General features: G+C 36.7%; 1 protein-coding gene across 6 annotated transcripts in view; it reads right to left on the reverse strand.

Annotated features, from left to right (window-relative positions):
* The window catches only part of LOC129776002 (GTPase-activating protein), a 78,050-nt gene that overhangs the window by 33,601 nt on the left and 19,865 nt on the right, over positions 1-24,584 (reverse strand). For 4 of the 6 annotated variants that reach the window (XM_055781354.1, XM_055781355.1, XM_055781359.1 and 1 more), the window contains one exon: positions 10,810-12,749. In XM_055781354.1, coding sequence (XP_055637329.1) covers positions 10,810-12,749 — 1,940 coding nt within the window. Of the gene's footprint in view, positions 1-10,809; positions 12,750-12,878; positions 13,476-13,553; positions 13,609-24,584 lie in introns of those variants that run through there. The other 2 variants (XM_055781357.1, XM_055781358.1) reach the window with 2 other exon arrangements.

Genomic DNA, 24,584 nt, shown 5'->3' on the forward strand with positions numbered 1-24,584 from the left:
CTACGCGTTCGCTTACTAAGCGATCGATCGTGAGTTCAAACTCAGGGCCCTCAATTGACCGTCTTTGTGTTGTTATAGAATAACTACGTCCACGCAACCATCATCAGCGATGGATCCATGGTGGAAGAAAGATCGATTCATCCATACAACTGCTCTGCTCTGCAAGAAACATCGGACTGATGTTCTATAAATAACCCAACAATGATCAATATCAACTGTCTCCGCTGTCCGGATTGCTGAACAATGGAAGAACAGATAGAATACCTTTACGCCTAAATGGCTACTACCGTGTAATTTACCACAATGTTATGGAACAGAAAACCTAACGCCTAAATGGCTATTACTACTACTGTGTAATTTACAATTTATAGAAACATAAACATATGTACATGTACACGATAAAAACCCGGCTCTGTTACAGATAAAATGCTAATGAGCATAATAAATAAATAAAAGGGATAAAAAAAGAACGCCTATAGAAGAGAAACAATTTGATGCAGCGAAACTGTAAGTTTGATAACAATAAAAGAAATTAATTGCATTTTAATTTTTGCATGTTGTGTGGGGTATGGACACGTGTTGTGGGGTAAGTTGGTCCTACAGGTTTGAAGCTTTTCCTTGGTCTAATTGATTCCAGATGCCGCTGAATTACAAAAAGAGGATGGGCAGACAACGTTGGAAGAAGGAGGAGCTTGAAAGAGCAATGCAGGCCATCACGAACGGATTTTCTTTGACCAAGCATCGGAAGTGTTTGAAAATGCTCGATCAACAGTGAAAAGATCCATACAGAATTCGAAATGGTCTCAATCCTATTTTTCTGGTGTGGAATCTGGCCAAGACACCTGGTATCGAACCCAGAACATTGTTACTGATTGCACCTTTTTCGCAAAACACTTTACCCAAACATAAGTATGTTTTTTTTCGATGAAACACACACTGAACCAAATCACCCCACAGACGGTCCAAATCACCCCGCATCAAATTTTAATGTTAAAAAATCACCTCTTTTATTTTATGATATATTTGGTAATTTGAAGCTTGATATAATGATTAATCATTATTGATTGAGAGAGATCAAGACCGTATTGGTTTGGAAATATTAGGCTATTTGCTTAGGGGGATTTCCCCTACTCCTGAATCGATCCTCTTCCTTGTCCTGATTCCTTGGTGATTGATTCAGGACCACTTTTCGCATTAAAATGGGGAAAAATTATTCAAACCGTGCTCTACATCCGGGTACACATGTTCTGCAAAAGATAAAATACCAGCGAAAGAAGGCATGTTGGCTAAGCCGAAGACTGGGTGACGGGACGACGAACGTGTTAAATGAATTCCGCACCATTAAAATTGTAATTTAAAATTATAGGGTGTTTGATTTGGTTTAAGTGTGCATCATTGTTTTACCGCGATGATAAATTCGCGAAAAACAGAATTTCCGTCAGCAAAGACAAAAAAATACTGAAGAAGAGAAAATGGGAGCATTACCTTATTATTTAATTAGTAGGTACAATATGCTCTCGCCAGTCCATGGTGAGGAGGAGAGAGGTATAGATAACGTGCACATGAACACGTCAAATGAATATTAAGAAAAACATTCAAATCTATAATTTAGAAAATAAATGAAATTTATTCTGCATTATCAACGAATGGGTTGAGTTGCCGATCGTTGCCGATAAAATTGGTTGAGTTGCGGATCGTTGCCGATAACTACTATTCTGATATCGTTGCACTTATTCACTTAAGGGGGGACCCCGGTCTGGAAAATCGAAAAAAATGAATCTTTGTTTTTTGCATTTTTAGGAAGCTTATGCCCTCAGAAATGTTGTCCGAGAGTTACAGCCAAAAGTATGAGTTCCCCTCAAGAGATATAGTGTTGCTGTACGATTTTTAAAACGCGTTTTTCTCGATACCATGATATTGGTATCGATATCGCAGGATCTACTCGACCGATTTGGCTGAAATTTTGTATCAGCATGTAAAAAGTAATTATCTAAGGCAGGGTTTTTAAATGGTGCTCCGCGGGAAATTTGTGCTCCGCGAAGTTATAGCAAATGCTCCCACTCGAAAACCCTCCTTGAGAAAAACATTCTTCAATTTAATTTCCCTGGGCATATAGTGATTTATCTTGTTCACTCCGGGTCAGATGTCGTGTGACTGAGATGTGTAACCGAAATAGAGTTGTTTCGTGTTGGGTAATGGCAATGCAAATAAGATTTATTTTATTGGTTACAAAATGCAGGTGCTCCGTCACATTTTTTTGCTATATAAGTGATCTGCCATAAAAAAAATCTGAAAATCATGATCCAAGGCGTTACATAGCCTTTTGATATCTAATTTTTTTCGATTTTTAGAAATCGCTATTTAGAGATTTTTCATGAAAAATATCTAATTTTTAACAAAAATGGCCGCCGTTTTGGCAATTTTCGATTTTTCAAAAACCCCTATGTAATGCTTTAGGTATTGTTCTAAAGTTTCAAAATATTTATTGGAATTTGTTCTACGACATAACGTTGCTTCCGAATTGATACCACCAGCAAGGTACCGATTTTCAGACAGGATCTTCCCAGTCTGCTGTCATAATGATAACCATTATTCGTGCACTCAAAAAATGGAAAATAAATAATCATATATACTTCAAACAATAACCAAAATACACGAACACTTCACATTATTTGTTACATCCGAAAAAAAATCCACGAAAATTCATTATTTTCCGACCTTCCAGACAGGGGTCCCCCCTTAAACAAGTCCTCTAAAAGTAACGCATATACACAGAGATCGATCGATTTATCTCTATTGGAAGTAGAAGAACATTCATTCCTCAAGACACCAAAATTGCACGATATTGTTTTCTTAGGTGTGAATTACGATTTAGCATCCGCTCATAATATAAACACTACTTCACTTATATATTACGAGGTATTTTTTGAGATGCGCTTCTATTTCCCATGATTCATTCATTTTGTCACTTGTTGACATATAGCTAATTAACGGGTTTGAACATGGAGAAGGAATTGGCCTGCATCCAAAAGTCAGTCTTCCTTAACATCTGCGCGATTGTCCTTGATCTAAACTAAAAAACTCTTTTTTTTCCCCTGTTGGATGTGAACCACTGCGTCCATTATTCTGAACTATTGTGGTATATCCCATTTTTTTTGTACTCCGCTTCAAGCTTACCTACTACTTATTGATGAAGAAGTAGACTGAAAGCTATAGCGAGATAGGTGCCAATCAGGAATACTCTGTTTGATAAATTTTATAATCCTGATCGGCGACGCAGACCAAATTTCCTTGGGCTCCAAAATAGCCTTATCAAGGTATTGCAGTCTGCGTCTAGTTAGAGCTCCACAATTACAGAGCAAATGTTCTGAGGTTTCACTTTCGGTATAACAAAAACGACAAATATCATCTTGCACTAAACCTATGTTTTTGAGATGGTATTTACTCGGACAGTGTCCTGTTATAAGGCCTGTGATTGTGCCTAAGTCTTTCTTATTAAGACTCAGCAATTGTTGAGTAATTTTAATACTCGGCGTGATAAATTTTTTTGACTGGTTAAGTTGTACCGCCAACCAGTTGGCTAATACTTCCCGGTCTTCCCAGTTCTTCAGCTCACCTTTCAACACACAGTCAGATATTCCACAGAAAGGTTCTGGACCAGTGAAAGGTGAGCTTGAGCCGTTCCTGGCAAGTTCATCTGCTCGCTCGTTTCCCTCTATTCCACAATGGCCAGGAATCCAGTACAGTTGTACCGAACTTATCCGACTTAGTTGCCGTAAGAGGAGAATGCATTCCCAGACAATTTTTGAGGAGCATTTAAAAGCATTTAGAGCTTTAAGTGCCGCTTGACTGTCTGAGAATATGCAGATGTTAGCATGTCTATATTTTCTTTTAAGGCAGACATTTGAGCATTCTATTATCGCAGCTATTTCTGCTTGAAAAACTGTTGGCCAGTTTCCCATAGCTACAGAGATTTTTGTTCTGGGACCATACACTCCAGCACCTGTTCTGATTACCATTTTTGACCCATCAGTGTAGAACATGATTGAACCATTACGAACACTGGGACCGCCTTCATTCCATATTGAACGAGAAGGCTCGATTACACTGTATGGAATGTCGTAGTTAGTCCTAGGTTCCATCCAATCACTGTTCATCTCTGAGGATGGTCCTACGGGTAAGAGATTCAGGATGCTCAAGTGACCAATTTTGTCTCCGTCTAGTATTTTTTTCCATTGTTTAAGCTTTAGAGCGCTTTTCTTTTATAGCTGAACATGTTGGTTCAGAGGTAGCAAGTGAAGGATAGCCTCCAGTGCCTTCGAGGGTGTGCTTCGCATTGCTCCAGTAATTGCAATGCATGCTAGTCGTTGGAGTTTGTTTAGCTTTTTTGTAGCTACAGTCTCCTTGGTCTTTGGCAACCAGACTAATGAGGCATAGGTTATTCTAGGCCGCACAATGGCAGTGTAGACCCACATTACCATTTTTGGTTTAAGACCCCATGTTCTTCCTATCATTTTAGAACATGCCCATAGGGCTGTATTGGCCTTACTGATTATTGCATCTAAGTGCGCATTCCAGTTGAGTTTAGCATCTAGGATAACACCTAGATATTTCACTGAAGCGCTGCATTTTATTTCCACTCCCCCAAGATATAAAGACTGCAGATGCTGTTTTTTCTTTTTGGTGAATGGAACAATTGTTGTTTTCGAGGGATTTATGCTCAGACCTTCTGTGGTACACCAATTTTGTGTTAGGTTTAAGGCCATCTGCATTCTGCTCGATATCACGTCGTCGAACTTGCCTCGTATCATTATGACTAGATCATCGGCGAAGCCCACAATTTCAAAACCTTTTGCCTCTAAACTTGTCAGAAGGTCGTCAACTACTAGTGACCAAAGGAGAGGTGATAGAACGCCTCCTTGTGGGCAACCCTTTGTTGCAATCACATAATTAGACGACCCGCCCAGCTCCGAGGTGATTTTTCTTTGTGTGAGCATGCCATGGATCCATTCGACTATACAGTTATCAAAGTGTCTTCTTCTCATTGCCTGTGCCATTGATAGATAAGAAGCATTATCAAAAGCACCTTCGATGTCAAGAAACGCACATAATGCGGTTTCTTTTGACAAGAGAGATTTTTCAATTTTTGTCACAAGCATGTGTAGTGCTGTTATTGTGGATTTGCCTGATTGGTAGGCAAACTGGTATTTGGATAGTGGGTGTTTGGACATGAATACAGACTTTATGTATTCATATAATACTTTTTCCATAGTTTTCAACAGTATTGATGATAAACTAAAAAAAAACTCTTTAATGTAGATACATGCGTTTCGCAGAGCCTTATACCTTCAGAAATATTGTGCCGACAGGATTTTTCGATATGTTATCTCATTGAAAAGTTACAGCAAAAACTAAGGGGTCACCACAAGAAAGGTAGCATTGCTGTATGAATCTTTAAAAGCCTTGTTCTCGAAACCGTGTTTTCCAGCTGGTGGTACATTTATCTCGAAATCTAGTGGACCGATTAGTTTTTTTATCCAACATGTAAAAATGAATTATCTAAATTGTTACGTAGTCGTTTTTTGATATCTAAATTTAATTTTTTGATTTTTTTTAAATAGTGATTTTGTTGGAAAACAGCTATTTTTACTCAAATGGCCGCCATTTTGGCAATTGTTTGAATTTTTATAAACCGCTACGTAACAATTTGGATACCGTTCTGGATCATATTTCGGACGCTTTGATGCATTTGATGCAGAAAACAGACCTAAACTTTATGCACAGGTATTATTTGGTTGATATTTTGAATAAATTAGTTCAATATGCTTTTAAGCTTTGTTTCCGAAATAAAATCTCTGAAATCCGTTATTTTTAGAGTATGATCTCCCCTTAACTAGCCCATACAGATAAATGATTCTAGATAGACAATGGCATTGACAGAAATACCAGAAACGCAGCAAAAATAAAAGAAATATAAAAAGGTATAATTCAAATATTCCTTTAATTAACAATGCTAGAGGTAGGTTATACCTGTGATGTAACCACAAGGTGGACGTAGGACTACCGTTGGCTTAGTAATCATGTGTTTGAAGTTGCATTTGAATCAATCCACTATGAATGAATGGATATTTTGAAAATTTACTGAACGAAAAAAATTATAATTCAAATATGTTGTGATGCAAAAAAAAAAGAGGCACTTTTCACCATACAAATCGGCGCGGTCGTTTGCGTTGTTTTGTAGGCACAGTTGTTTTTCCCACGAGAAAAAAACATGCACTCAGAACAATACACGTAACACCGAACAAAATTGCCCTATATACTGTGCAATATCCATCTTTCATTTTTCCTTAGAATCGAGCAAAACCGCTGTGTGTGACATTAGCATTGAAAAAAACTGTTGTTTGATAGTTGAAGCAAGTCGACTTCAATGATGATGATGATAATGATATTTTGAATTCTAGAGGCTTTAAAATTCATCAGTTAATTCGCCTCTAACCTTGAAAAGACAAATTTGGAAAAATAAACTAAACACTCGGCCTTGAGAACGATCATTTCGAAAGCCTCGCTGCCGTCTGGTATGGTAAAAATTTCTTTGACGAAAAATCCCCCGGCCAGACCGGGAATCGAACCCGAGCACCCAGCATGATAATGTGTGATGCTAACCACTCGGCACGGGTGCACCACCTGTTTAGCCGTGATATTTAAATGTTGTACCTCGGCCACGGGAACACGATAGAAAAATATGTTTTCTTTCAATTCTCGTTAATTCTCGATTTTAGTCATAACCATAAAGTACATACCGAAAAGTTTTTAGGAAATTTCCGATTCTATTCGAATGCAAATCATCAAAATCTCTTCAGGACTAGAATGATTATTAACGTTCAAACTATTTTATAAAATACGTAACTTGTTTTGTGATTTGGTACTACAAGGGTACTTCGATAAAACGCGCACATTTTCAATGTGTTCATTTTTTTTCGGAATAGGTACGGGGGTTTCATGTTAATTTCATAGGTTCAAAAAAGGTCACTTAGTGGCCTGGGAATAGGTTCTCGAATTTCGATTAGAGCATTGAAATTCCATAAAAACAATTTACCAAGTCTTTCATATCAAATTTGTATTACATATTCTGCAATATGGCTTGGACACTTGTGCTGAAGCATAAAGGCGCAAGCGACCATTTTATCTATTTACCCTTAAGTTTTTATTCAGTCAGAATCCGGAATCACTGTTCATTTACAGCAATGATCGTAGTAGGCGTATCTAAAATCTTTTGACAGCAAATTGTTTGGAGAACCTCACGTTGATCCGTTTTGTTTTGAAAAAGTTGTGCAGGATGGATGCCGAGAGAAGAAATTTTGTTTTGGACACCCACATTAAGAAGGGAAGGTGCAGACATGAAGAGATTAGGGAATAAAATGTCCGCTGAGGTTGACCAACAGGTAGTCCAAACTCTGATGGAAGGTATCCAAAAAAAAAGTACGAAAATTCATCATAACTGTAATAGAACATTTTTTCAATATTTTTGCTAAAAGAACATTGAGTTATCTTATTTTGATGTGACAATGTTTTTTGTACCTTTAACCAATTCCGAGATACAACTGAATTCGTGATTCCGGTTTCTAAATGAATCAAAATTTAATCAACAGTATGAAATGAAACATCCTGAGAAAGGTTAGCTTCATCTTCTAGTTGAACTTTTTCATCATTACTGCACTAGAACAGTGTTTGCCAAATGATCCATTCACTGAAAAAATCGCTATCGTTCGTTCAAATATGATCATACACAAATCATTTCCCCCAGCGGCATCCTTTTGTTGTTACGTACTGCAAATAACGACACAAAAGAGAACGAGACAACTCTGCATCGATTCGCACTTCATGATACACCGACACGCAAGCAGAACCATCATAAACGATTTCGGTGCAGAAAGTTTATTTTCTTCTTTGCCTTTGCATATCGACCTCTCCATGCATCATGAAACAGCAGGATCGTACGGACTACGCAAAGCGAATAATTCATATTCAGCTAATGTAGCAGATCCTGATTTTTAAGTTTCAGAGAGTGCAAACTATATGATTCTTTAGCTGGATAGAGGCTAAGGGAAGGGTATTTTCCATTTATAACGCCGCTATCCCTTGAAATATGTATATTCATATAGACCGCATAGTTTTACTAGCAACACCGCTCTCTTTCCCCATTTGTTGCTCTCCGCAAATGGTGACCGAATGATGACGTAATTTTTCTTGTATCATAAGTATTGCTTTGCACTTGCCTGTGCAGTGGGTTTCGCTATAGTAGAGCGGGACGATATATGCGGTTCAAACTTGTATGCAGGCTTCGAAAATGGTTTGCGATGTTTGATACAGCTCGAATATGCAAACAACAGTCTTCGTTCCTCTCTTGGTATAATCATGTAAAGTGATTACTGTCATTCATACAAGTATCTGAATGATCCTCTCATATTTGGTTATATGTTCGTGAGAGGTTACTTGCATGACACATTGTGTATCATTCGATTTTGATCGAAATCCAAACACTGCACTAGAGGCTCCGATCGGATCGGTAGTAGAATAGAAATGGGAAGTAGTGCTTTGGTGAGCGAACGAGAACATTCCTCGCCAGCTTCACAATCATAACTACATGGATTTTCGTGCGGGCACTCGCTTTTATACACATTTGTATGTGTTTCAATCAGTGATTGGAAATATCTGTATCACATCAATCTTTTCAGCTGAATTTCCGGCCACATTCGATCATTATACCATTGCATTCGGGATACCGAAAATGAACCAACGCCAAACCTCACAATCAAAGCAAGCCACTCACAGTTGATTCATCCAGTTTTTTTTCATTCTGTTTTTCGTTCTGTTCTGCGTTCACGGAATGTGAGCAAAAGAAAATATCCCTAGTTTTGTCATTCATTGACATTAAAATACCAGTTCATTCACTATCAGCATCGTTCTCGGACACTGACGAAACGGAGAAATTCGTTGAGGAAAATAAGAAAGTACAGAATGCTCATAATAGTGACAATAAATTAAATTGTTCAAGCATGCAAGGTTTCCGTCTCAGTTAAATTGCTTTCATTTTACATAGTGAATATGCAGTTCCAAATCCACTTGTCAGAAATGCTTCAAAAGAAGAATTCCGATGTAAAAAATACCGTCTTGACTCAATATTCAAACATTTAATTTTGTTTTAATTCTGAACACACGAACATAAAATGGTGGTGTCCAAGACACGACCGCAATGGGAATATTTCGAGCTTCCTTTTGCAAACGGATCAAACTATGCTATAGGAGTAGCGGATGAAATTGCCAACATCCAGCTTTGGCTGACAAAGTTCGCATTCGCTGCTTGGATCGATTCTGCAGAATGCCCCCTCGCCGTCCAAGCCTAAGCAATCCTTAGCTGTGAGTGTGCATGCAGATCTTGCTCTTTTATTTGCATTTCTGCTTGCGCCACCGATTTGTGTTGCCCTTTCGGAGTAACTTCAAAAACAACTGAATAAGCAAGGCACTGACTCAATGAGAAAATCACACACATATCGGGACATTGAAAATGAACAGTCACAACATTCCTGACAATTCAATGGCAATGAATAAATGTGAATGAATTCTCATGACTCGAGCTTTAAGGAAAGCTCAGAGAGCACAGAATGAATATGAATGAACACAGTTGTAAATTTGTTTGCCGTCGAATGAATGACAGTAGCATCGACAAGCAAAATAAACGCGTTACACTGATAAAAATATATTTTCAATGTTGCTTAACAAGCTCAATATTTCCAAGGTTTCAATAGACTGTTTTTAAGCTATTGGAACAAGTTTATAGTTCAATAAGTAGCAAGCATATAACTCTTAGACATTTTTTTGTCTTTATTTAAGAGACTTTCATCCGTAGGCTGGTTCGTCCCTGTCTTAGACATTTTATCTTTCGAATAAAAATATTATCATACCACTAATGATGTTGTTTCGTTTAATTGTTTACTAATTGAATGGTTATTGCGCAATCAATAATCTATGAACAGAGATGAGATTTATCAGATTATTAAGTTCGTTTTGTAGTCATTGGTTTTTCATTGTCATTGGTGTTATTAGTTTTTTATTATAGTCAGTATTGCGATTCGATTAATCGGCATTCCATTAATTCAATACTTACTATTCGATTAATCAAATACTATAAAAATCGATTATTAATCGAGTAATCGAACCGAACAATAGTTTGCCTCGATTATTCTATTTAAAATTCAGAGGAAACAAATGCATGTTCTTTCTTTCTTTGTTTTTTTGTTTTTAAGAGGCTTTAAACTTTGCAGTTCATTCGCCTCTAAGAAACAAATGCATGTGATAAATCGAAACGACATCACTATATACCACTTCGTTGAGCAGGAAAAATTATTAACGCTCAAAGTAGGAATCGATTCCTCCTCGGAAATACCCCGCGCAAATAATACTCCTCTCCCAATTAGAATCATCGATCGATTGCGGCATTCGGGTACATTTGATATTACAACTGCTTGATATGGTGATATATCCTCTACTCGATATGATATATTTCGTATTCTCCGTTTTCGAATCCGTAGCTAATGACACCATTTGTACGCAATCTATTGGATTGGGGAGTAAGATCATCGCGTTTTTATATTTCTTTTATTTTACAACGATTTGTTTGCTGTTTGGCAAAGGGTAAGTATTCATCCGACAGATCCGGTCAATCGGATAAGAATTATCACCGCTCATAAGATGATTCAATTCCTCCTGGGAAATATCAAACGCAAATCATAAAAAAAGTTCTCTACTCACCACTGGTTCGGTCGTCAGGTCGAACAACTTCGGGCCGAGGATGGCCGGCGCGAAGAAGCGCAGAAAGATGAATCCGGACACGACCGAGTACCGAACTTCCTTGTTCTGGGGGAAATACTTCGCTGCACACTCCCGCAGGTCGTGGAAGATCTGACAAAGCACCGCGGGACATTTGACCGCACTCTTGGTAATCGCCTCGAACACCTTCTCCACGTACTCCTGCAGGTTGATCAGATTGGAGTCGATCATGCTTTTATCCTTTACCCGTGCCGGATCGATCTCGCACGGTTTCTTCTCGGCGAAAATTTCGTCCACGATCGGCCGGAGAGTGTTGTGGAGGTAATGCAGACCGGACAGACGCATCGCTTCGTCCATCATTTTTGACACGAGAGTGTTACCACGAAATATGGTGGTAGGATCGGTCAGCTTGGAGATCTCGTGGTCTGCCAGCGCCTTGATCATGGGAGCTATCAGATTGGTGTAGGTGCACAACCGGACGAGTGGTTGCGCTACCTCGGTTTTGTTTTGGATGATTTCACCGAGTATGTGAACCGCGCTGGCTGTAATGGGTTTCTGATCAATGGATTGGATTAAGATGTTTAGCAACTGATCGTAGGTGGCTAGCGGAAACACATGATCGGCATTATAGTTTAGCTTGAGACGTAGCGACCCAAGCGAATTATCACAAGAGAGCCGAGTTCCCGGGGGAGTCGCACACGTTCGCGTTGGTCGCGAGTGACTTGTCCGGGGCTGTAAATAGTACCATGCACTCTGTTGAACCGCGTTCAGCTGCTGCTTGCCGCGCACTGGCAGCTTTATTTCTCCGAGAAACACGTCGTCGCCCATACCAGGACTGTCATGCCATAAACCTATCACTACTTCGCACAAATCCGCTCCCCCCAGCGGGACAACCGTATAAGTATTGTTGCTATCACTTTTCGAATCACCTCCACACGCGTCCACACATAAATCGAAACTGACGGTTTCGCCAAACTCAGGATTGACCGTTTTCTTCCTTACTTTAGTACGTTTTGTAATTTTCTTCTTATTCGAATAGTGAGCAGTTAGTATTGCGTACGGATCACAGAGACCATTTTTCCGGGCCAAATCCATGCACTCGGTCAGTTTGATCGAGATGCGCGAACTTCGGCTCGAGCTGCTGCTGCTATCAAGTATATTACGGAATGGTTGCTGCTGCACGTTATTACCGAAGTCGCTGCTGCCACCGAAGATTGTCCTTAGAGTTCCATGACCACCTCCTCCACCACCGCAGCCGATACCACCGCCGCCGCCAATGCCCCCGCCGCTCTTGGATGGAAAACTTATTTTTAAATTTGTACTATTCACAGAATTGTTCACCAAATGATGATGGTGATGATGATGATGATGATGGTGGAGGTGGTGGTTTTGATGATGGAGATGAGAGGAGGTGGAATTTTCTTTCGTATCACTACTACCGCTGCTGCTTATCACCGAACCGAACGATGAAGTGCTATTGTTGGACGATTGGAACTGACCACATTCGTCGAATTCGTTGGTCTGCTTCAAATTCCCAACGCCATCGTCGACGGTAATTTCCAGATGAGCCATACCCTGCACCTCCGAGTCTTCATCGACGGGTCGCAGCGGAAACCAGTGGTCTTTGTGGTTATATTGGTGCAGATCCTCTCGCTTGATTGCGATTTTCCCGTATGGTTTGTCCTGCTTTAGGTGTCTGTCCCGATCCCAAACATATACCGACAGATAGCGGAAGCTGCGTGGGATCTCAAACTGGTACTCCTCGCCGAAGAACGGACTGAGCGTTCTCTCGATTGTTGGAGTCCGGCAGATCTCTTCCTGGTCCAACGCGACCGTGCAGTACACATCGCGGTTTTCCTTCGAGCCCGATGAGGAGGCGCTGCAGTTGTTGCCATTACGACCGAGAAGGTTCTTCGCTTCGCCTGCAAGAGAAAACAAAAACAAAATAACAAGAGATTAGCTACATTTCCCATTTCCAATTCTAGCCACCCTTCAGGGTTGAGGGCGACATTTATTGTTTGAAGGGCGAAAAAAAACTTTTAATTACACACCCTTTCGGAACGTGAGTTTCATAACACGCGAGAAGTGTTTTTCAATGCCTCATACACGCTTTCACGTTCCCTGCTGCACGCTAACTTTCGAGTGTCCACTGAACGGCTGAAGAACACTCCTAAGCTCTCGAGAATAGCGGCATTCAACACGCTATCTAGAGGTACCAAAGCTAGTGGGTGTAATCGTAAGTATATCAGCGAGTAAATCGTTTCCGGTCGTTATTCAACCCCTCTCAACCGTGTCTTTCGTTCTCTGTTTGCGGTTCTCGTATGGAAGCGGCAAAGTAGAGGATAGATAATGTATGAATGAATTAATGAATGAAATGTGAACGATTAGCCCAAGACTCACTTATACTCTCAACATACAGCATGTACAGTATGTATGTGCGCAACGTCAAATATAAACACGATAATTACACTGCACCCATTATTATCACTCCAAGCCTCCGGTTTCGGAATTTGCCAAACACCAATCGTTGTGTTCGCGTTATCTCTTGTTTAATCTGTTGGACAGTCGGATGTTTGCCGGCTGATTGTAAAATGAGAATTGTTGACGATTGCGCGCCGGCTTAATTTCCGGTGTTATTGCCTTCCAAACTGTTCGAGATGGTCGAGAATGTTTGCCGAGTTATATAGTAAGACAGTACGGAATGTCATCTCAAACCGAATACCTACCCTCTGAGTCGGTCACCTCAACAAGCCACACGTGAATCATCCGAAGCACATGTTCAACGAGGTTGCAGTAGCTTCAATGGAAGAAAAACCAACACCATTGTGACAGAGACTGATAAAGGAAAACAATGCAAATAGCTTCTGTCATACGATGTTTAGTCGGCATCACAGGCACGGGAAGCCACACTCAGCAATCAAATAAATTCTTGAGAAACCAAAACTCAGTTCTCAGGTCGGGCGAGTAACGGATGTCTGTCGGGAACATCGTCAGTATTCACGCATTTCTGGACCACTGCTGTGATTGTTCAAACACATCCCGCACTGGCATCGTTGCTGGTGTTACGATTCAGTGCAAAAATGCTACACTACACGGGTGGTTTGCTCCGGCCCACGTATGTTTTTCCCACAGAAAGTCTAAAGCATCCGCTGGTGTGTGGTATGCGTCTCCGAGTGAGAGCGTGGGTAAAACAACGACTTGAAACCCGATCACCCGTGAGGGGGTGATTCTAGAAGGGATGTATGAGCATGTCAGGAAGTCGACTCAGCAATAAGCTGTATATTAATTTAATTGCGTCGAGTCCTTGACTACCCTTTTGTGCCATGCATCAATTGACATGTGGCTTTTAATTGAGCAACCTAACATAACACTACGACGAGCTGACGAGCGTGTGACCAGGTATCCCTAACAGTACGCGTATATTCAGCGCTTATACCGTGTTGATCGAGCTCAATGAATATTCAATTCACGAAACGTCGCAAATTGAATAAAATACTCGCCATCGCTTTCTGAATGAAGTTCTACAGAGTTCACTATGCAGTAAACATTTACCTAGGTCACGACTTTTCACGATACCCCGCGCCTCGCAATGCTGTTCGTACATACGTGTATTCGGAGGTTTAATTGATCGATTGAGTATTGAGGTGGTGTTTCATGACTAGAAAAGTAGCGATAACTAAAATGAAAACATTCTCCAGTCAGTGTCAGGGGTTATTCATTCAACAATTTGTTCGATGCATGACTAGGTCAGACTAGGGGTCAGCTTAAATATGGCGCAGACACAATTGAAGTATAAACGAACGTGGCATTTTGTCGGAAAAATCGCTGGATTACTTCATGCAAATTAGTATCGTTATTAATTTCTATTGTCCTTATTTTTTCATCGATTTGTAGCAGCGATCGCATAAAAAAAATCATCTTAAAAATTTATTTAACTGGTATCATATTTTTCATTGATACACGTAATTAGTTAATATTTCCATGCCAAAATGGCACTCTGATTAACACTCCTATACTCGCGTATTGGTCTGTCAGACCGAGAAATCAATAATTCGTTCATTTCTTAGAAAATATCAACGACTTTGCGATTCTCTCTAGCTTTGTTATTCGTCGTTCGTCATCGTTTAGCGTATCGCATGGGTTGGTACAAAAGGGATATTGTTGAATGAAATGTTAATGTTAGTGGCGTGGAATATTTATTGTATATAATGCATAAGATCATTACCGGACAATTCTTATTTGATTTCAGTGCCTTTTGTTACTGGATTGAACGGATCCACATATTAACTATTCGATATATTCGTCGTTAGATTCACACGTTCAAGAGCAAAATATAAATGTTTGACTTTCGCATGGTTATTCGCTAAATATAATGGTCATACATATATACACTTGTGAAAGAATTTCACTTGTTGAAGGATTGTAAACATAAACTAAACGGTGGCTTATGGCAATTTTTAACAGTTACAGTTTCGGGGATATTTTCTTAAAATGGACATTATCGACAAGAAAACAAGAGAAAGAAAAGAAAGTTCCCAGAAATCCTTTTGTATCATCTTTTTATGCCCCATCTAAAAAAAGGCGTTATATCTTAGTTTCCCCAGAATGCAAAGACTATATAATAATATTAGCAATATGCGAACTTTATATTACAGAACCTTTACCATCTGGTAATTATCTAGAAGGTCGTTATACATTCTTCTCTTCGATAAAAGACCCGAAAAACACTGCATGAAATATAAAAAACTAGCTGACCCGGCAAACTTCGTCCCGCCCAAAATTGTTTTTTGTTATCAATACCTTCAAACATTCACGTTTTCTTACTATGAGCAAGTTCATGGGTCCAATCGCAGAACTGTTCATTGATTGATCTTCTAATCGACCCCATTGAATTTACATTTTACTATAAAATTCCTAGTATTTCTAACAAAACTCATCATTATAATATATATTATAAAGGGTGTGTCACATCAAATTGCATCACGGAAAAAACGCTGTAAAAATTCGCCCAGTAGACCGATCCTTTTGAAAATTTTAGACAGTAAAATAAAAACTATTAAACAACTTTTGGCATTTTCTTTTTATTCATACTTCGAGCCCAAGCCCGTATGCTCGCACCTTCCTCTTTACCCCGTCCATAAGGTTCTGTACAACGTCAGGTTGTTTTTTTTTTTTGAACAGAAATCCATTTTCTCTTGAAGTCCGCCTTCGATTTGACAACTTTTGGGTTCTTCCGGAGGGCCTGCTTCATAATCGCCCAATATTTCTCTATTGGGCGAAGCTCCGGCGCGTTGGGCGGGTTCATTTCCTTTGGCACGAAGGTGACCCCGTTGGCTTCGTACCACTCCAACACCTCCTTTGAATAGTGGCACGAAGCGAGATCCGGATCCGGATGGAAGATGGTCGGGCCCTCGTGCTGCTTCAATAGTGGTAGTAAGCGCTTCTGTAGGCACTCCTTAAGGTAAACCTGCCCGTTTACCGTGCCGGTCATCACGAAGGGGGCGCTCCGCTTTCCGCAAGAGCTGATCGCTTGCCACACCATGTACTTTTTGGCAAACTTGGATAGTTTCTGCTTGCGAATCTCCTCCGGAACGCTGAATTTGTCCTCTGCGGAGAAGAACAACAGGCCCGGTACCTGACGAAAGTCCGCTTTGACGTAGGTTTCGTCGTCCATTACCAGGCAATGCGGCTTCGTCAGCATTTCGGTGTACAGCTTCCGGGCTCGCGTCTTCCCCACCATGTTTTGCCTTTCGTCGCGGTTAGGAGCCTTCTGAACCTTGTATGTACGCAGGCCCTCCCGCTGCTTGGTCCGCTGGACGAATGAACTTGACAAATTCAGCTTATTGGCGACATCCCGGACCGAACTTCTCGGATCACGTCTAAACTGCTTAACTACGCGCTTGTGATCTTTTTCACTGACGGAGCATCCATTTTTGCCGTTCTTCACCTTCCGGTCGATGGTTAGGTTCTCGAAGTATCGTTTTAGTACTCTGCTGAACGTGGATTGGACGATTCCCAGCATCTTACCGATGTCCCGATGTGACAACTCCGGATTCTCGAAATGAGTGCACAGGATTAATTCACGACGCTCTTTTTCATTCGACGACATTTTTCCAAATTTACGAAAAATTGACAGTGAAGCATGGCCAACGTGATCTATACACTCTTATCTGATTATAAGCGAAAGCTGAAGATATAATTCCTAAAAATTAAATTTGATGTGACACACCCTTTATATATTATAACACTACGACACTATATTATATATATATATATATATATATATATATATATATATATATATATATATAATATAGTGTCGTATGGAGTGTTATGGACTATTTATGGACTAACTTGTCCATTTGATGTTTGCGCTAACTTGTCTAACTTGTACTTGTCTTTTCACTGTAATTGTAGAACATATGGGAATTTAATTTTCCGAATTTTCCCTTTTTCCTTCAGAGTTTTCCGAAAATTTTCAATTGTCATGTTTGGTCGGAATATTTTTGGTTGAAATATGTGTAATATTTTTATGGGACCCCCTCTCCAATCGAGAGTAGGGAGGGGTGTCATACCATTATAGAAACATTTCTCATACCCAAAAACCCTCTCATCCCAAATTGTGCTTGAGTAGTTCTCGAGTTATGCAGAAGTTTGTATTTCGTTTGTATGGCAGCCCTCCCGTTAGAGAGCGGGAGGAGTGTAACCACCATAGAAATATTTATTGCATTCAACCTCCACATGCCAAATTTGATTTTATTTGCTTGATAAATTCTCGATTAATTCAGAAATTTGTGTTTCATTTGTATGGCAGCCCCCCCTTAGAGAAGGGGGAGGACTATCTAACCACCGTAGAAACATTTATTGTACTCTAAAACCTCCAAATGCCAAATTTAGTTTCATTTGGTCCATCAATTCTTGAGTAATGCAGAAATTTGTGCCAAATGTGGCTCAATTTGCTTGATTAATTCTCGAGTAACGCAAAAATTTATGTTTCATTAGTATAGAATCAAAAAAAAGTTTTTTCATTTGTTTTTTGTTTGCATGAATTTTTTGTTTTTCGAAAATAAAAGAGTCAGAAAACACCTTTCTCACATGAAAAAAATAAATTTATCCAGATTCTCTCAGGAGGTGATAGACGATCATATTTGATGAAAAAAATCCTCCTACGCATATGTTCGAATTTCAACAATGACAGAGTTCTAGAACTTTTTTTTTTGTTTCGGACTCTGTTGCCTCAAACTGGTTCTACATTAAAAAGTACGCTACGGAAGACGATTCTGATGCTTTCATTTGAAAGATGAGAAAATTTAGTACAGGATATAATAGTGGAACAACTAAATTAGTGGTTTTTAATAACATTTTGGAAGTGAAAAACTTCAAAGTTAATAATTTTAATGTGTTATTATTAATTTTATCCTAAAAATTTATATTTAACTAGATTGTTTCTATCAATTAATTTGGCTGCAATATCGATATAAACAATTCCTGGTAAAAATTCAAGCAACATCTTAAAAAATCACGCTATTACCCCACTGTACATGTAATAGCCACTTAAACTTCACCTTAACGTTGAAAGGTTACATTTCTTCTTAAAATGAGACATATTTGAAATATAAAAAAAAAATCCAAACTGAATATAATCGAGTCCGACCTGTATAACAATATCAGAATTGACGGTTAGGTTTTTGCGGCTCCACTACGGCCTAACTCCTAATTCGGACGTGTACTTTCAACAATTGAACTGTTTGGAAAAAGCAATCGCCCCATTTCATTTATTCATTCATTATACTTGTAGAGTAAGGGTTAACCCTTATAAATATTCTACAATCGGATATATTGTTGTTCACACCACATTCTTTTGAAAATAGATTTCATGATTTTAGTTTTAGTTTTTTCAGATTTTATGACTTTTTTTAGATTTTAGATCATACTTTTTATTAGATTTAATTTTTCTTCAAAATTCATTTATTTTTTCATTTTCAATTTTGCTTTGATTTTAGTTTTTTATTTCAAACTTCTTTGGCTTATTTTTTTTAATTTCCATATTTTAAATTTCTATTTTATTTAAATTACAAATTTTTGGAATGTTAGTTTTTCTAGGTTTCAGATATTTTAGATGTCATATTTTTTTGGATATTAGTTTTGTCCAGAATTATGTTTTTTTTTTTAATTTCAGATTTTTTTTAGATTTACGATTTTTTAAAATTCTAGAATTTTTTAAATTTCAGCATTTTTAGATTTAATTTTCTTTTTAGTTTAAATGGATTTCAGATTTATTTTTTTTTCAGATGATTTATTTAATTTTCTGATTTTTTAGAGTCATTCAGCTTTTTCAAAACTTCATTTTTTTTACATTTTATTTGTGTTGAGATTTCAAATTTTTTAACATTACAGAATTTTTTATACCTCAGATTTTTTCAATTATTTTTAAATTCTAGATATTTTTTAAGATATATTTTTTTTTCAGATTAATACTGAAATCTAAAAAAAATTAAATATTAGAATTTTAAATTTTTTATTTCAGATTTTAGATTTTATTTGGATTTTAGATATTTTTTAAAATTAATATTACCGTTTTTTAGATTTTTCAGATTCAAGTTTTGTTGAGATTTTAGACATTTGAAGATTCCAGAAGTTTTTGAATGTCGAATTTTTAAATTTCTATTTTTAGGTTTTCAAGATTTCAGATTATAATTTTTGTTTACATTTCAGATATTTTTAAAGATTTATTTTTTTTAAGATTTCTGTATTTTATGGTAATTTTAATTTTTTATTATTTTTTTGGTTTGAAGATTTTTTTTCAAGTTTCATTTTTTTTTTCAAATTTTCAGATTTTTCCAGACGTTAGTTTTTTTAAGATTTCAAATGAAAAAATTTTCAGATTTGTTTCGATTTCAAATTTAATTTTTTTCAAGAAATCTTATTTTTTAAGATCTCAGATTTTTCCAAACTTTGAGACTCCATTTCAGTCAGTTTTTTTTTTAATTCCAGATTTTTTATTCTTCATACTTTTTTTAATTTAATTGTTTTTCTCCAGAAATTAAGGTTCTAAAATTTGTTAAAATCTCTAATTTTTCAGATTTTAAAAAATTCAACGTTTTTCAGATTTTACATTATTTAAATTTTAAAATTTTTATAGATTTACGAATTTTTATAATTGTGTTTTTTTTAAACTAAAATACGAGGGTCGTTCAAAAAATAAGTTTTATTGCCTCAGAAATCGCGGAAAAATACAGTTAGAACAAAAAACAAGGCGATTTTCGTAATCTACATTTTATTTTCTATTTTTCTACATAATCGCGTTACGTTCGAGGTATTTTTCATAGCGTGGCACGAGTTTTTCTATTCCGAGCGCGAAGTGCGTAGCGTCCAACTTTTTGAAGTACGATGTATCTGCGTCACGAATTTCTTCAGTGTTATCGAAACGTTAACCGCCGAACGCCTGTTTCATCACCGTACTATTGTGAAGTTTTTGTTTTTTTTTAAGAAAAAAAGGCCAGAAAAGACCCTTGTATATGTATATTTCATGTTTCAGATTTTTTCGATGGCTTTCGATTTAATTTTTACGTAGGATTACGTCTTTGGGGGTAATTTTAAGCGTAAATTGAAAAATGGATAGTCGGTCATACCGCGAAACAGTCCAGTTCATACAATCTCTGCTCTTCCAGTTGCCGATTCAATACGAACGCGGGCATGTGCAATGAGATACACGTATGTGATTGATTTTCTACTGATGTGTATCACATATTTTTGAAGATCAAAATATGAATATGAATTGTTGTTTTTGTTGCTGCTGGAGACTTTCTCCGAGAGTTAATTCACCTTTAGTTCATCTTTTCCAAATTTATCTTTTCAAGCCTCTATAATTGAAAACTTTATCATCACACCATCACACGATTCATCCATTTCGCGACCAAACGGCAGCGGCAGCAAGGCTTTAGTTTAAGTTTTCCAAATTGGCCTTTTTGAAGGCTAGATGCGAATTGAATGAGGAAGTTCATAGACTGTAAAAAACCAAACATAATACCCATCTGCTTCGTTCCTGTTACAACATTTTTTACTGAAATGTTTAAAAAGCAGGAGGAATTGGTTTATCAGTTCTTTTTAGAACTATTTTCCCAAAAGAGTCCGCTATGAAATTGCTTCAAGCGTCCAATAGGAATGTTACACCGCAGAACCGTGCGCCACCCGACCAGAGCCTCCGCTTTCATGATATCGATTCAACACACACAGTGGTGCAATTTTGTTCGTTGGAAGCACCGCGTCAATTTCCATGTTATCTGATGGAGAGTGCTCTAGTATATTTGAATCGAAGGCATACATTATTGTTGGTTTTGCGCGTTGCCAAAAACAGATTGAAGTGGTTAAGAAGTGTGAAATAATGGCGCTGGAGGAACAAAACATAATCACCTGTAACAAAGTGTATGTCAACTGCGAAATAAACCGTCGTGATAGCGTTCGCGATGAATACTTACATAAGGAAACGAACCATGCAATCTCGGATCACGTCTAAACTGCTTAACTACGCGCTTGTGATCTTTTTCACTGACGGAGCATCCATTTTTGCCGTTCTTCACCTTCCGGTCGATGGTTAGGTTCTCGAAGTATCGTTTTAGTACTCTGCTGAACGTGGATTGGACGATTCCCAGCATCTTACCGATGTCCCGATGTGACAACTCCGGATTCTCGAAATGAGTGCACAGGATTAATTCACGACGCTCTTTTTCATTCGACGACATTTTTCCAAATTTACGAAAAATTGACAGTGAAGCATGGCCAACGTGATCTATACACTCTTATCTGATTATAAGCGAAAGCTGAAGATATAATTCCTAAAAATTAAATTTGATGTGACACACCCTTTATATATTATAACACTACGACACTATATTATATATATATATATATATATATTTTTTTTTTTTTTTTTTTTTTTTCAGACACAATTCACGTTCAAGATTTTTCAACCACTTGCAAATAACAAAATGACATGTTTCTCCGTTACATGGAATAAATGTTTTATACAAACAATATGATAGAATAAAGACAGTCCTAAATCGGACAATTCCTCGAGTTCTGCTCGTATCAACACATCCGGCGATTCTTTTTTTTTGTATAGGTAGATAGGATATAGAGTGCGTTTCATCACATTGAAATCCATTTCTAATTTCGAACAGAGATCAATTTCGCTAGCGCAAACATCAAATGGACTAACTTGTCCATTTGATGTTTGCGCTAACTTGTCTAACTTGTACTTGTCTTTTCACTGTAATTGTAGAACATATGGGAATTTAATTTTCCGAATTTTCCCTTTTTCCTTCAGAGTTTTCCGAAAATTTTCATGTTTGGTCGGAATATTTTTGGTTGAAATATGTGTAATATTTTTATGGGACCCCCTCTCCAATCGAGAGTAGGGAGGGGTGTCATACCATTATATAAACATTTCTCATACCCAAAAACCCTCTCATCCCAAATTGTGCTTGATTAGTTCTCGAGTTATGCAGAAGTTTGTATTTCGTTTGTATGGCAGCCCTCCCCTTAGAGAGCGGGAGGAGTGTAACCACCATAGAAATATTTATTGCATTCAACCTCCACATGCCAAATTTGATTTTATTTGCTTGATAAATTCTCGATTAATTCAGAAATTTGTGTTTCATTTGTATGGCAGCCCCCCCTTAGAGAAGGGGGAGGACTATCTAACCACCGTAGAAACATTTATTGTACTCTAAAACCTCCAAATGCCAAATTTAGTTTCATTTGGTCCATCAATTCTTGAGTAATGCAGAAATTTGTGCCAAATGTGGCTCAATTTGCTTGATTAATTCTCGAGTAACGCAAAAATTTATGTTTCATTAGTATAGAATCAAAAAAAAAGTTTTTTCATTTGTTTTTTGTTTGCATGAATTTTTTGTTTTTCGAAAATAAAAGAGTCAGAAAACACCTTTCTCACATGAAAAAATAAATTTATCCAGATTCTCCCAGGAGGTGATAGACGATCATATTTGATGAAAAAAATCCTCCTACGCATATGTTCGAATTTCAACAATGACAGAGTTCTAGAACTTTTTTTTGTTTTGTTTCGGACTCTGTTGCCTCAAACTGGTTCTACATTAAAAAGTACGCTACGGGAGACGATTCTGATGCTTTCATTTGAAAGATGAGAAAATTTAGTACAGGATATAATAGTGGAACAACTAAATTAGTGGTTTTTAATAACATTTTGGAAGTGAAAAACTTCAAAGTTAATAATTTTAATGTGTTATTATTAATTTTATCCTAAAAATTTATATTTAACTAGATTGTTTCTATCAATTAATTTGGCTGCAATATCGATATAAACAATTACTGGTAAAAATTCAAGCAACATCTTAAAAAATCACGCTATTACCCCACTGTACATGTAATAGCCACTTAAACTTCACCTTAACGTTGAAAGGTTACATTTCTTCTTAAAATGAGACATATTTGAAATATAAAAAAAAATCCAAACTGAATATAATCGAGTCCAAAATTGTATATAATCGAATCACATATAATCGAGTCCGACCTGTATAACAATATCAGAATTGACGGTTAGGTTTTTGCGGCTCCACTACGGCCTAACTCCTAATTCGGACGTGTACTTTCAACAATTGAACTGTTTGGAAAAAGCAATCGCCCCATTTCATTTATTCATTCATTATACTTGTAGAGTAAGGGTTAACCCTTATAAATATTCTACAATCGGATATATTGTTGTTCACACCACATTCTTTTGAAAATAGATTTCATGATTTTAGTTTTAGTTTTTTCAGATTTTATGACTATTTTTAGATTTTAGATCATACTTTTTATTAGATTTAATTTTTCTTCAAAATTCATTTATTTTTTCATTTTCAATTTTGCTTTGATTTTAGTTTTTTATTTCAAACTTATTTTTTTTAATTTCCATTTTTTTAAATTTCTATTTTATTTAAATTAAAAATTTTTGGAATGTTAGTTTTTCTAGGTTTCAGATATTTTAGATGTCATATTTTTTTGGATATTAGTTTTGTCCAGAATTATTTTTTTTTTTTTTAATTTCAGATTTATTTTAGATTTACGATTTTTTAAAATTCTAGAATTTTTTAAATTTCAGCATTTTTAGATTTAATTTTCTTTTTAGTTTAAATGGATTTCAGATTTATTTTTTTTCAGATGATTTATTTAATTTTCTGATTTTTTAGAGTCATTCAGCTTTTTCAAAACTTCATTTTTTTTACATTTTATTTGTGTTGAGATTTCAGATTTTTTAACATTACAGAATTTTTTATACCTCAGATTTTTTCAATTATTTTTAAATTCTAGATATTTTTTGAGATATTTTTTTTTCAGATTAATACTGAAATCTAAAAAAAATTAAATATTAGAATTTTAAATTTTTTATTTCAGATTTTTTCAGATTTTAGATTTTATTTGGATTTTAGATATTTTTTTAAATTCATATTACCGTTTTTTAGATTTTTCAGATTCAAGTTTTGTTGAGATTTTAGACATTTGAAGATTCCAGAACTTTTTGAATCTCGAATTTTTAAATTTCCTTTTTTAGGTTTTCAAGATTTCAGATTATAATTTTTGTTTACATTTCAGATATTTTTAAAGATTTATTTTTTTTAAGATTTCTGTATTTTATGGATTCAATTTTTATGGATTTTAATTTTTTATTATTTTTTTGGTTTGAAGATTTTTTTTCAAATTTCATTTTTTTTCAAATTTTCAGATTTTTCCAGACGTTA

This window comes from Toxorhynchites rutilus, chromosome 3 (genome assembly GCF_029784135.1).
Source record: "Toxorhynchites rutilus septentrionalis strain SRP chromosome 3, ASM2978413v1, whole genome shotgun sequence".
NCBI classification, from domain to species: domain Eukaryota; kingdom Metazoa; phylum Arthropoda; class Insecta; order Diptera; family Culicidae; genus Toxorhynchites; species Toxorhynchites rutilus.